General features: G+C 33.8%; 1 protein-coding gene across 3 annotated transcripts in view; it reads right to left on the bottom strand.

The window, feature by feature from the left end:
• LOC126748895 (protein strawberry notch) overlaps window positions 1–13,643 on the bottom strand; it is a 197,884-nt gene that overhangs the window by 135,908 nt on the left and 48,333 nt on the right. For all 3 annotated transcript variants that reach the window (XM_050458439.1, XM_050458431.1, XM_050458448.1), the window contains one exon: window positions 1,951–2,179. In XM_050458439.1, coding sequence (XP_050314396.1) covers window positions 1,951–2,179 — 229 coding nt within the window. The remainder of the gene's footprint in view (window positions 1–1,950; window positions 2,180–13,643) is intronic.

Here is a 13,643-nt window from a genome sequence, read left to right as displayed (position 1 = left end):
CATTTCATGATTGGAATGAATCTTAAAAAGTTATTAAAGTTAGACAGATATTGTCATTGGCGTAGTTTAGATTTTTTGAAAAAATTTGGTCAAAATGAAAATAATTTTTGAAAAATTTTAAAATTCACCTATAACTCGAAAACCGTAAACATTTTACTAAAATTTCACTATCAATTGACATATTTCGATAGACCATAGGAAGACCTAACCTCACTTAAAAGATTTTACAAACTCAACGGGACACCCTGCATAAATTTAGCTTTTTTATATATTATATAAATTATTAGCTATAAACATGTTGACAAATAAAAGTTAACAATAAATAAGGTAAATTATTTTCTCCTAACTATAAATAATCAACATATTTACAATATATAAAAATCTCATCCATTATTTTCAAGGAGACCAACACATAAAATTGACGAAAACAAAGAAAAAACGAAGTCACGGTTTCACAACATATAATCACAGGCTACACGTGTTTCGATCTAGCATCATCAGGCCTAAAATTAAAGTATTAGTCAAAAAACAAAACTAAAAATATAAATAAAAAACACTAAAAAACCTTTAAAAGCCATACACAAACTTCACACTACATAAATAAACAATAATTTTTAGGTAGGCGCAACAACATAGACTTGATTCGACAACTAAAACATGTCGACTAAGTAGACCTAATACTAAATTACTTAAATGTCAACAAGTTAACCAATGTAAGCTGAAGATTATGACTAAATAAATAAATAATGACAGGCAAATGATAAAAAATAAATACTTAAAAATACCTAAATTAAATTAAATACACACACGAGAACAGGAATCTTTTTTGCCTTTGTAATTTCTATTTTCTCCAGAAGATCAAGCTTCTTACCTTTAGAGCATAAAGCACTTCAGTTTCTACACCTGAAGAAAAATGAGTAGAGGACAGCAAATCGTTAACAAATGCTGATTTGGTATCATTGACATTGGTATTTTTATATTTTTCAAAAAGCGCTACGTGTTCTTTAATGCGTGTAGAAATTTTTCTACCAGATTGAGCAATGTATACTGCGTTGCGCAATTCCCGCACTTTAGGGAGTAAACTCCTTATTTTGAAAGAATTCTTGGCTTGTCCACTACACTGACCAATTGGTTCTTTAAATTATTGACCTTTTTAAAAGCAATTTTGACATTTAAGAGATTTAAAGAATCTAACTAAATTTAAAGAGATTGTACCAAAAAAGGACAGGAATCTGAAGAAACTTTTGCATCCTTATTATGGAATATATTGTAGGTCAATTTATATTTGTTCCAAAATTCCTAATAAATTTTATCTATTGAGTAAAGGGGAAGTCCGTTGTTAAGCAAATGGAAATATGTTTAAAAATATGAAGTTATTTAGAAAAAGCTTCTTTTGGCAAGGGGATATTAAACAGACAAATTTGTAAGAGTAGGGAGAATTTGAAGAGTACTAATTAATATTATATGTAGTGGTGGGTTTACGATATATTTCAAAAATAAGTTTACTAAGTACCATCTCTTTCTTCTTCGATGGCGAATGAAATGTTTGGGTGTAAATAATTTACAAAACTAAAGAAATTTGGCAAGTCTTACTCCCTGCTATTCCAGACTATAAAAATGTCGTGCGTATTCATCAATGTCGTCATCAATGTATTAAGCATAATGTGTTTCTAATTGCTTGTAACAACGTTTAAAAATGTAAAATACGTATATATTATAGTCCGGACATTTCTTCTCGCTTATAAATAATAAATAATATAAGAAAAACCCCTACACGAAAAAGTCAAACCTCATGTACACAAAAAGTAACATTTTTGACTGCGAATTGTAGAATTAGTCAGTATTTCTCACACAGTAACCATGGGGTACTAAACTTAAAATTAAACTAAAGCTCTATTACTTGATTTTCTTCAATAAAGTATGACTATCTACAGTGTTTAAACTTGTTACCTGTTTTAGTAGGCTTCGAAGACCCGACCGGACAGAGATTTTTTGCCCTATGACATTCATCGAATACAATTAACCCATCAAAATCTGGACCGCACCACTGTAGCAGTTGTTTTAATCTCGATTTGTATTTTCCACCTGCGGAGTTGCTCTCACCGATCAACGCAGAGTACGTGCTGAATATCACTCCTTTCTTAACGTTGTTATTTACTGCTGAAGAGATCTTTGCGTACTGAAAAAACATTGAGGTAAAAATACTAAAAAGTTTCGTTTTATTTTTTTACAAAAAAAAGGACTTTAACAAGTAGTTGTGTTTACGGATTGCAAAACTTTATATATATAACTTAAATGAAAAAGTCCAATTAGAAAATACCAACTAACATTTTTTACTAAAGCTTATCTAAACATTATCATTTGCGATAACATGTTTATAACAGTATTAACAAAAACACAACAGTGCCATATGTATGTAAAACCACAGATAAGTATACGCTACGTGAATTATGTTCTAAAACTAAAAATTCTATTCACTGGACATATTACACACAAATACGAAACTACAGCTAAAAGAGCTGAAAAAAAGGCTTATCTAAACTTTAAACTAAGAAACAGTAACATCAAAGAAAAATGTTATATCGTGAGAAAAATAGGATTTTGTAAATCAAAAAAATCATTCCTGGAAACCTTAAAAATGTCAACCAGATAACTCTCACTTTACACAAAACGCAATTTCCTTTAATACTGATCTTGATCTAAATTATTATCGATATAACAAGTTATTAGAGGATTCATTTAATTTTGCTGACAGATCAACATTATGGATATGTTGAGTAAGCTCATGTCTAATGCAAATGATCGCGATATTGTAAATGTGGATAATATTTTGTTGTCCATTTATTATACTGCATATTACCAATAAAATTAGATCATCTTCTGAATTTGTGACCAGAGATTTTGTATGAGAAGTGGTATTTTGTAGATGTATTAGTCAATTGTTAAAGAACACTATTTGGTTCTAGCCAACGTTTCAAATTATATCTAATTCATCTTGGTGGCTCCAAAATAGATAGAAAAATATGGTGTTTAAAATTTTTTTTTTCGCTATTTTCTATAAATATTTGTTAAAAAATTTAAAAAATATAAGTTAATATTGAATGACAATATGTATATCATGGAGTTTCAAGAAAAGGGAAAAATTTCAAAAACACTTACCGAACTCAAAGTTCTCTCTCGACAAAATATAAAAATGACATATAACAGGGATAAAAACATAGATAATGATGCGAGGCAGTAATTATCAACATCATTACTAATTTTACCAACGTTACTAAACTAATTAAAAGGCCAAACGACACATAAATTAATCAAAATAAAATCATTTTAAAAAACCACTCTAACTTATTAATAACAACAGCTGACAAAGATAATACGACTGTTTTGATGGAAAAAATAGATTACATATCAAAAGCAAATTCCCTTTTAAGTGACAACAATAGACTCCTCTTATGTCTTTTCTTCTGAAGACACTAGAAAAACTGCTCGACAGACACATTAGGGATAGAGCATTGGTTGAAAACCCTCTGTTGCAAAACCAATGTGCTTATACCGCAGGTAAATCTACAGAGACGGTGCTGTCTAGGCTCGTAACTATGGCAGAGAAAACTCTGGAAGCCAGAGGGATGTTAGTAGCTGCTCTCCTGGACGTCACCATTACATACGAATACACCATTTGAGTCTATCACAAGGACCGCAGGAGAACTTGGAATAGATACAAGAGCATGCAGGTCGATAGACTGGTGATAGAATGGCATTCTAGATCTGCACCAGAGTAGTACTGTCCACTATAACTTATGCGGCACTAACGTGGTGGCCAAAAACTCTGCAAGTAGGAGAAACGCTTAACTTAAGCAAAATACAAAGGCTCGCATGTCTAGGCATAACAAGAGCCATCAAAGTGCACCAACCGGATCCATGGAAGCCCTTCTCCCACCATTACACCTGGTGATTCAAATTCGCTGGGACTGGAGCGATGGGAAATAATAGTCAAGTTAACTTGACAGAACACTAAAGAATATAAAAAATCTGTGAGGTAATCAAATCAGAAATGTTTTCGGATTACATGATTCCAAAGTATTGCTTTCGCACACCATTCAACGTTGAATATCCAACAAGAAAACAATGGAATAATAGCAACCGCAGACCAGAGATCTTATTTACTACGCAGATGGATTCAAGACCGACAAGAGAACGGGAGCTGGAATTTTTGCAGAAAAACCTAACGAAACGTCCCATCTGCTTGGAAGAAGAAATGCCACAGTTTTTCAGACATAAATATTTGCGATACTAGAATGTGCTAGGGAAAACATTAGAAGAGCATACACTAATAAGCAGATCTCAATAATAACAGATAGTCAAGCCGCTCTAAGGGCCTTATCAAACGTTGGGGTTACATCAAAGCTGGATTGGGAATGCGTCATAAAACTGAAAACCTTAGGAGACCCCAACTCAGGCTTATGGGTTACGGGACATACAGGTAATCTAGGAAATAAAAAAGCCGATGAACCTTCAAAAGGCTCTACGGCACAAGTGCCGGACCTGCACTGGGACCAGAACCTGCACTGAGTACCAAGAAGCACACTCCGCAAAGAAATCAGGGACTGGGTTTAAAGAAAACATCAAGCTCACTGGACAGAAGTGAGACAGCTGAAGAGAGAAAACATGTTTATAAACTTTAAAATAGACGAAAAATGACTATAAAAAAGACCTCCTAATATTTGGGAGGCAGAAACTCAGAACATTTATAGGCATCAGAACGGATCACATGGTCGTTAAAGAACACCTGAACAGAATTGTGTATAAAGTGTATAATGGATACCTTAATCGTCGATTGTGCAAAAAGAAACCAGAAACAGTCCGACATGTAATTTACGATTGCGAGACCTTGTGTCGCAAGTGCCAACAAATATTTGGGAGAGACACCCAGCCAAAAACCTGTACCGATGGGTACACGGCAGCGAGATGCTAGGCTAAATAGTATAGATGTATATCGGGGTGAGTACAATAAGCCTTTAGGCTGAGGTGAGGGCATAATGGACGAATCCCAAGAGGAAAAGAAAAATCTCATTCAGCAATTTTTAATTAAGGATAATTACCCAGTTTCTTATTAGAAAGATACTATATAGTGAGTGACCCTACTACACGTCCGTCATCCATCACCAGAGCCACAAACCAAGCGTACTTTAAGATTCCATCAAAGGTTTATCGGAACGGTTAGCTCATGCTCTCAATTGCGAACAAATAAAGATTACTTTTTGCACTTTTAGTAATATCAACACTATAGGATGCAGATTATTTAACAAAAAGAAAACTGAAACTCCTATGCAATTGCAGTCAGGTGTTATACAGATCGTGTTTTCGTTCGTTACTTATAGAAAACCGCATAGAGGCGAAATTTTGCAACGCCGCGCGTGTACGAGTGCATGCGACAGAGCACCGTCCCGGCCGGCCCGAGGACGGGCTTAGTAAACATCTGACTTTCGTGGGAGCTGCGTCGTTTGGCGACAAAATGTCCCAAAATATTACGCGAAAATCCAGGCATTTTTAAAATATTTATTCTAATGCGGGTTTTACAGACATGACAATGTGTAAAACCAGCATAGAATTGTAATCTTAAAATGTTTAATATGCTGTGTTTTGCATAATGAACATTAAAGCGTTATTCTAATAAAAAATAAAATATCAACTCCGATGAAAATATAATAAAAAATCAGAAATAAAACTCTAATAAACAACTTAACAACATATCATTTTTTAAATAAAAGGCTCAAATAAACCGCCTTCTTTCGCTAAACAAAAACTTAAACTATCGTAAAAGCTATTTCGCACCTCCAAAAGAGTTTCAGGTAAAATGGAATTGGCACCTCAAATGTCACTGAAAACAAATCTCTACATTGTACTGCCGAATTGCCTCCATAAAACCATTTAATTAGTTGAGCTCTTTCGGAAGGGGTATAAACAGCCATAGTGAAAAAAACACGAAAATAACGCTCAAAAATTATTAATGCAACATGCAGTAACACAGCAAAGAGAGGTCTGCTGACTCCCGGTTCAAAATATAAAAACGAAAAATTCCGCCGCCGCCTGCAAGCCGCAACCAAGCGGTGTTGCCATTATTTTGGGTAATACGTAGCTCATGATAACACGATCTGTATACCAAATTCCATGTAACAACTGTGGCAAGAGTTATGCAGGACAAACTGGTACATATCTCGAAGAACGTATTAAGGAACACAAAAGAGATGTTCTAAGTAAAACTGTTATTCATCCTACTAGTTCAACATGTTAAGGCCTGGTTTCTCTGACCAGATCGGTCCGAAATATTTCGGCGATATGGAACAAAAAGTTCGTCAGCGGTTCCGGTGAAACCCAGGATATGCGGAGTACATAGTGGTTTTTATAAAAGATCGAAACGAAATTTCGGGAAGGTGTGCGGACAGCAGTTCATCGAAATCAAACAGTTTTTGAATTGAACGATTTTAAACGGCTCAGTTCGCCGATTCGTTTGTTATTGTATAGACGACTGCGTGTTAATACAACAATATTTCTATAAAAAATTACTTTTTGATACTGATATAATAATTGAAAAATGTCTGTGCTTAAAAAGTACCATAAATTAGTCTTTTCTGTGTTAGAGGATGAAATATTAGTCCAAAAATAAAAGAAAATCCTCCGTTACATGCAAAAAAAATAAAAAGTTACAAGCCTCCTGATCAGGAGAAACCACCAGATTGTACATTAAACAGCTACTTAACACTTAAAACCCATGGAATAATACACAATAATACGTAAAATAATATACAGGGTGTTTCAGAACTATGAGATCAAACTTCTGGGAGTTGTTCAGTGCAACAAAAGAATCCATTTGAGTATGTGAACCCGGAAATGCGTCACTACGCCACTACGGCCCTAAGACAAATTAATTACATTAAAATTTATAAAAAAACATTAATTACCTAAATAGAATCTGCTGCATTTATTTTTATCTTTTGTACATGATACCATAACAACAATTGTTTAAAATCCGATTAGACCGATGAAGCCTCTTTCACAAAAGACGGTATTTTTAATAGTAGGAATAGCCATGTTTGGGACGATAAAATCATTGTGCAATTTTTCCAAGAAAACATCAGAATCGTTGGTCTGTCAACGTATGGGCAGGCATTGTTGATAATTATTTAATTGGGCCATACCTTCTACCGAAACGGTTAACAGGACCTATTTATCTGCGTTTCTTGGAGGAAGTTCTCCCAGAACTCCTTGAAAATGTTACGTTAGACAGCAAATGTGGTTTCAGCATAATGGAGCGCCGGCTCACTTTGCTGTACAAGTACACGAGTATTTAGCTCAGCGGTTTGGGCACCGTTGGATTGCCAGAGGTGGAGCAGTTTCTTGGCCTCCTAGGTCACCCGACTTAACGTCGCTCGATCTTTTCTTGTGGGGACATGTAAAGTCTTAAGTCTACGAAACTCCAGTGGAATCAGAGCTAGACTTAATTGGACGAATAACAGCAGCATTTGAAATCATTCAAAACGAGGATCAAATTTTTAGTGTAGTCCGTCGAAATCATGTGCGGCGTTTAAATCGGTGTATTGAGGTTGGGAAGACATTTTGAACAATTGTTGTGATGGTATCATATACAAAAGGTAAAAATAAATTCATCAGATCCTATTTGGGTAATTAATATTTTTTCTAAATTTAAACGCGTCTTAGGGCCGTAGTGACACATTTCCAGACATGGGTTCCTATACTCAAATGGATTCTACTGTTGCACTGAACAACCCATAGAAGTTTGATCCCATAGTTCTTAATTCATTAACAATAACCATATTTCTTTAGCAACGTTACCAGAATTAGCCAGCCTGTTATTATAATATCTTTTGCGGCTTTTATTGCTTTTCGATACAATTTCCTGTATAGCCTTACATAATTATGAAAAAATATGCTGTTCGAAAAATTTTTTAGGTATGATAAAGAGCGCATGTTCCTTGCAGACACACGTAAGCCTTTAGTGGACCCGGGTTTTTTGATGCGTCTATAAGGAAAGGACTTATTCGCAATACTTTACAAATTTAGAAAACTCACCATCGATATCATCAGAGATAAGACCCCAGTCAACTGTTTGGCATAGATTCTTGAACTTCAAAAAAAATTTTTTACCAAAAATACGGCCTAATTTACGAAAATTATTTTTGCTTAAAGTGTCAATAGTAAATCTGGCCAAATACAGCTTCATGGTCAGAAAAACCTGAATTGAGCTGAACAATAAGAAGTTCAGAGTAAAAGATGACACGACATAGTCAATGGTGCTGGAACTATTTTTACTTATTCTGGTTGGTGAATTTACATGCATTAAAAAACCCATTGAATCGAAAATAGACTGAAGAGATTCTTGAGCAACACACACACACACACTGGTGTAGTCAGTATTAAGGTCGCCACGCAAAATTAATTTACTTTTTAGAGGCATAGATTTTAGCAAGCTTAGAAGTTTTAGACAGAAAGTCTGTACATCAGCGTCAGGTGTTCTATAAACACAAGCAATGTGTATTTGCATAAAATTAAGAGAATCGAAAAGAAAGTTCGACCCATACAATTTTGTTAAATATGGTTGAATGGATAATAATAATAAGTGCTCATTAAATGGACCTTGTTCTCGAGGTAAACACGTCATCGTATTACATACGGGTGGTAATAAGGGTTTTGTTCCTAATGCCTTAACTAGTAACGATCAACGATGATGATCCTAACGATGAAATGTGACGGCATAGAATGATGCGACCGAGGCCGGGAGGTGGGGGCATACAAAGGCATGCAAAACAGAATAGCAGCTGGGTTGACCTCCCCCACCTGCTGTTCTAGCTCTTCCTACCGATTGTGAAAATTACTTGAAATTGCAGTTCTGATCACGTTCTTAACCTCGTCATGCATTAATTTTAATTTTGAAATTGAACCCATTGAATCTTTAGCATTTTTAGATCTTAAACTAACACGTATAAACAATAAGATCAAATTTTCAATATACCGTAAGCCTACATCGACTAACAACGGTACCATCCCTTATAATTCAAATCACCCTAATAGCCAGAAATTTGCAGCTTTCCATTCCCACGTTGGATAAAGCTGACTTCAACATAGTTTAATATTATAAAACAAATAGCTTTTAACAATCACTTTTCTTTAAAATTAATCAATAACATTTATTTCAAACATTTAAACAAAAATCTGATTAACCGCCCTAAAAAACGTCTAATTTGTGTTAAATCTGCAAAGTCAATATAATATAACAAACTTAAATCAATTTTTAGAAAAACTATTACGTATTTTATCTTTTGCACACTTACAAAAATTTAGATCTCGAAATTTTAAGCTTAAAACAAATCAATGAAATATTGCAATACTTAAAAATTCACTATCCTTAAAATGCACTATGGCCAATCAGACATTTATCGGAATTAACCTTAATTTGTAAAACCGGCCTTTTAAATTAATTTTAGATGAAATGACAATTCTAGCAATCAAGATAACCATATTTAAACAAAATGTATATGATTTAGAATCAAGAATAATTAGAAGTCCTAGTAAATATTGCAATGAACTATGATATAGCCTATGCGAAGAAGTCAATTCACAGTGGATCTGCTCTGCACCAAAAATTGTCAGTATGCCACTGTTCTAAACAACTCTATAGGACATACCTTAACCCATGGGAATGCCTTCCTATTTTGTACAAAAAGCCCTGAAACAATTTATGAAGATTGCTTCCAGTTTAACAGAAGATTATACTTCAAGACTGCAATCTTATTCAAAGTCAATGTGACGTTGTAATTAGTCAACACAAATATTCATTAGCCATCAACAATATATCAGCCATAAATAAAAAAATTACAAAAGTCTCAACACCAATATTTCAATCAATTTAGAAATTCGACATCTTCAGGATCCGAAGAAAATCCGAAAAGATATCATCAAACCTATGCAGCTTCATGACCTAGTACAACATGTCCCGATGCACAATTATGTTCTTATTTTCTGCTTATGCTGTCTAGCATTAACCATCTGCCATTGGCAAAAACGAGGAAGAAAGAAGGCTATCCCTTTAAAAATCCTGCAGAGGCTTGTCAACAAGGACGTTAACAGGACTGAGGGTGGAGGAGACATATCCTCAAATCATAATTAACTGTTTATATTGCATTATGATATGCTTAGCTTATGACTATTTTTATATTTTAGGAATCGAATTCTTTTTAGTTTTTAAGTTTAGTTGGATATGGAGCCAAATGAAACTCCATGCCTTTGAAATTGTTCCTTTATGTCAATGTATTTATAATAAAGTCCATATTTTAGTCAATAACGATACACGATGGTGTCAACTCATTTTATTTTATATTTTTTTATTTATGTTAGTGTTAGTCAGTGCGTGGTTTTTGTATTTAAATAGGTATGTCTTTTCTGTTAATTAGCGTTCTGTTCTGTATCATTTAATTTTGATAATTTTATTTAGGTCTGATGATGCCCTAATACGGCGAAACGCGTAACCTAAAATAGACGCTTGATTTATGAGACTTAGACTTTGAGTTTACTTTCTCCCTCCTTTGGTCAAGTTATTTAAATTTTAGTAAATCTAAGAAAATACATATACTGTAAATACTTAGTACTTTAAATAATAGTTATAGATATTTCTGGTCCTTATGTTTTATATCTGTTTATTTATATGGATTATATTGTCAAAAAGTATCATAATGTATAACACAAAATACTTTATAGAAGAAAAATATGTATGTTGACCATTTCAAGAGTAAGAAATAGGTTCGTAATATTTCTTTTTAACGTCCAATATTTATTTACGGAATGTGTTTAGGTTTTATATTTTTATTGATTTTCTCCCTAAAATTTCTTATTTTTGTCTGCATATACAGGGTGTTCCTTAAAGACGTGCTAATGTTTAAGGGACCCACTTTAAGAAAAAAAGTTCTTATGAACATATGTTACGTCATGCGACCACCAGCGAAGACGGATCACAGTTCTGAAAATCGTTATCTCGCGCTCTTAAAATAGTTTTCTAGAATTGATTGTACCGCCGCAGAGTAAAGTCATTCGTTTTGTTTTTCAACTTTGATTTTTTTTAATAAAATTATATTATTTACGGAAAAACATCGTTTCCATTTTTTTTACATCAAAACTGGCGCAGTCGGTAGGATTATTCCGCGGAGAACATACGGCTGTTCCCTTTTGAATTTATTCGATTAACTGGAATCCGAAGAATTTACGTGAACGGAAATACCGACTCTAGCTCTGCATTCGCGCTGAAGATACTTTACGTCTTCAACACGCACCCATAGCCTTGCGGAATTTGGCGTGCATTGAAGCTGACGTTAAGCTATGAACTACCCTTAGTCTGTGGGTCACTTGAATTTGGGACACTACAAGAAGCCCTAGCCTAATCGGAATTTGCAGCATTCTTGAAGACAACTCCGGTAGCACCCTTAGCTTATGTACCATAGAAATCTGGAAGAAGTATCAGCATCCCAAAGGTGTACGGCAACTCTTAGGAAAACGACGTGCGAGGCGGCAATTATTCTCAAAGGACACCAGAGCTGTATGGTGTCCTTTGAGAATAATTAAGAATGTAGGGTGAGTTTGATTGTGTGATTTTAATTTTCCTTTAATTCTGTTCCAAACTGCATAATTTCATTGACACAGTTGATTTTGTTTTGTCAAAATTTAATCAAAATGAAATTGACATTTTTCCTTTTTTTGTAAAAAGCCGTTTGGAAGGTCCAGCTTTAGAATTTATTGGATCAAGGGAATTTAACTCTTGGGTTAGTATTAAAATTGCACTCTTGGAGCAGTACGGTGAAATTTTGGATATTCATTGCTTGAATTTTGAATTATGCCATTTTAAGCAAAATGTTAATGAGCAACCAATAAATTTCGTAGAACGAGTCGAAAATCAATTAATCAGAATTCATAAGGTTATAAAATATGACATAAGTCTTAATGATGTTGAAAAGAAATGCTTAACCAACTTTCATAATAAATCAGCACTATTAACAAGCATTACCGGTCTAAAAGATCCATTGTCACAAACCTAAAGATCTTTGAAACCGAATTCAATAGTAGAAGTCAAGCAATTAATAATCGATTATCAAAACCAACAATTTTTCAAGCAAACAAACGCGCAGTTCTCTAAATTAACTATTAGTAACCAAAATGATGCAACTTTTAGAGCAACGAGGCCTCATACTGAATCTCAAGCGGGTCAAAGAACGCCTTTAAAAATAACAATTCCTAAATGTAGAGTTTGTAATAAATTTGGGCATAAGGCTGAAACGTGCTATAACAATTTAAAACCTCAAATCTCTGTTAACTCAACTTTAAACACTGAACACAACGACGAAATTGAACTAAAAATCGATCAGGATTTTTTATCCGAAAATTGTGTGATGAACAAAGATTCCCCTTTAACAAAACTCAAATTTTCCAATTAAATAATGAATTACTACTTTATATTCATGTAAAACCCTTAAATATAAAGTTACTTGTTGACTCTGGCGCAGCAATTTCAATTTTAAAACCCCTTGATTTTTTAAAATTTATAAGCTAACCCCTGAAAATTTCCAAATATTTGGAATAAACGAACTTCCCACTACAATTTCTCATAGCATAGCATAAATTTTTCTATGTTTTCAAAACTTCAAAAATTCTACATATGTGACATAAATTCTCCTTTTAATGGTATTTAAGGATTAGATTTTCTTAGTGTTAATAAATGTAATTTAGATTTCCAATCTCCTCATTTAATTGTGAATGGTGAAAAATTTCCATTATTCTCAATCCAAAATAAGAAGCAACCCGCAGAAATTCATCATGTCTCACAAGTTAGATTTCAAAATTGCCAAAACCTTTTAGTAAATCATTTAAACTCTGAGTTAACAAAATAAAATTAAAGAGTTGTGTCTAAAATATTCCGATGTTTTTCTGGATAAAGTTAAGTCATTAACCTTTAGTAATAAAATTAAGCATTGCATAAGAACAATTCACGAAAACCCTATTTTTTCCAAAAACTATCGCTACCCCCATGCTCAAAAATAGGAAGTTAAAACTCAAATAAAAAAAACTACTCGATCAGGGATTTATTAGAAATTCAATATCACCATGGAATTCTCCCATCTGGATAGTACCAAAAAAATTAGGTAATGACAATATTCAAAAATGGCGCGTGGTAATAGATTACCGAAAACTAAATGCTATTACCATAGATGACAAATATCCAATACCCAATATTAATGATATTTTTGACCTATTAAATAAATCAAAATTTTTCTCCTCTATCGACCTTGCATCAGGTTTCCATCAAATACAAATGAATATTCCCGATATAAAAAAAAATGCCTTCTCGACCGAACAAGGGCATTTTGAATTTACAAGGATGCCCTTTGGGCTGAAAAATGCACCCATCAACATGGAAACTGCGAAGCTACTCAGGTGACAAGGAGACCACGAGCAACCCCATGGCCATCTTCTCAGGAGGGAGGTGTTACGTCATGCTACCACCAGCGAAGCCGGATCACAGTTCTGAAAATCGTTATCTCGCGCTCTTAAAATTGTTATATGCAGCAGTTTTGGTATATTTGGAA

The sequence above is a fragment of the Anthonomus grandis genome, chromosome 2 (assembly GCF_022605725.1).
Source record: "Anthonomus grandis grandis chromosome 2, icAntGran1.3, whole genome shotgun sequence".
NCBI classification, from domain to species: domain Eukaryota; kingdom Metazoa; phylum Arthropoda; class Insecta; order Coleoptera; family Curculionidae; genus Anthonomus; species Anthonomus grandis.
Note: the sequence above shows the minus strand (reverse complement) of the source record. Positions and strands in the feature narration are given on the sequence as shown.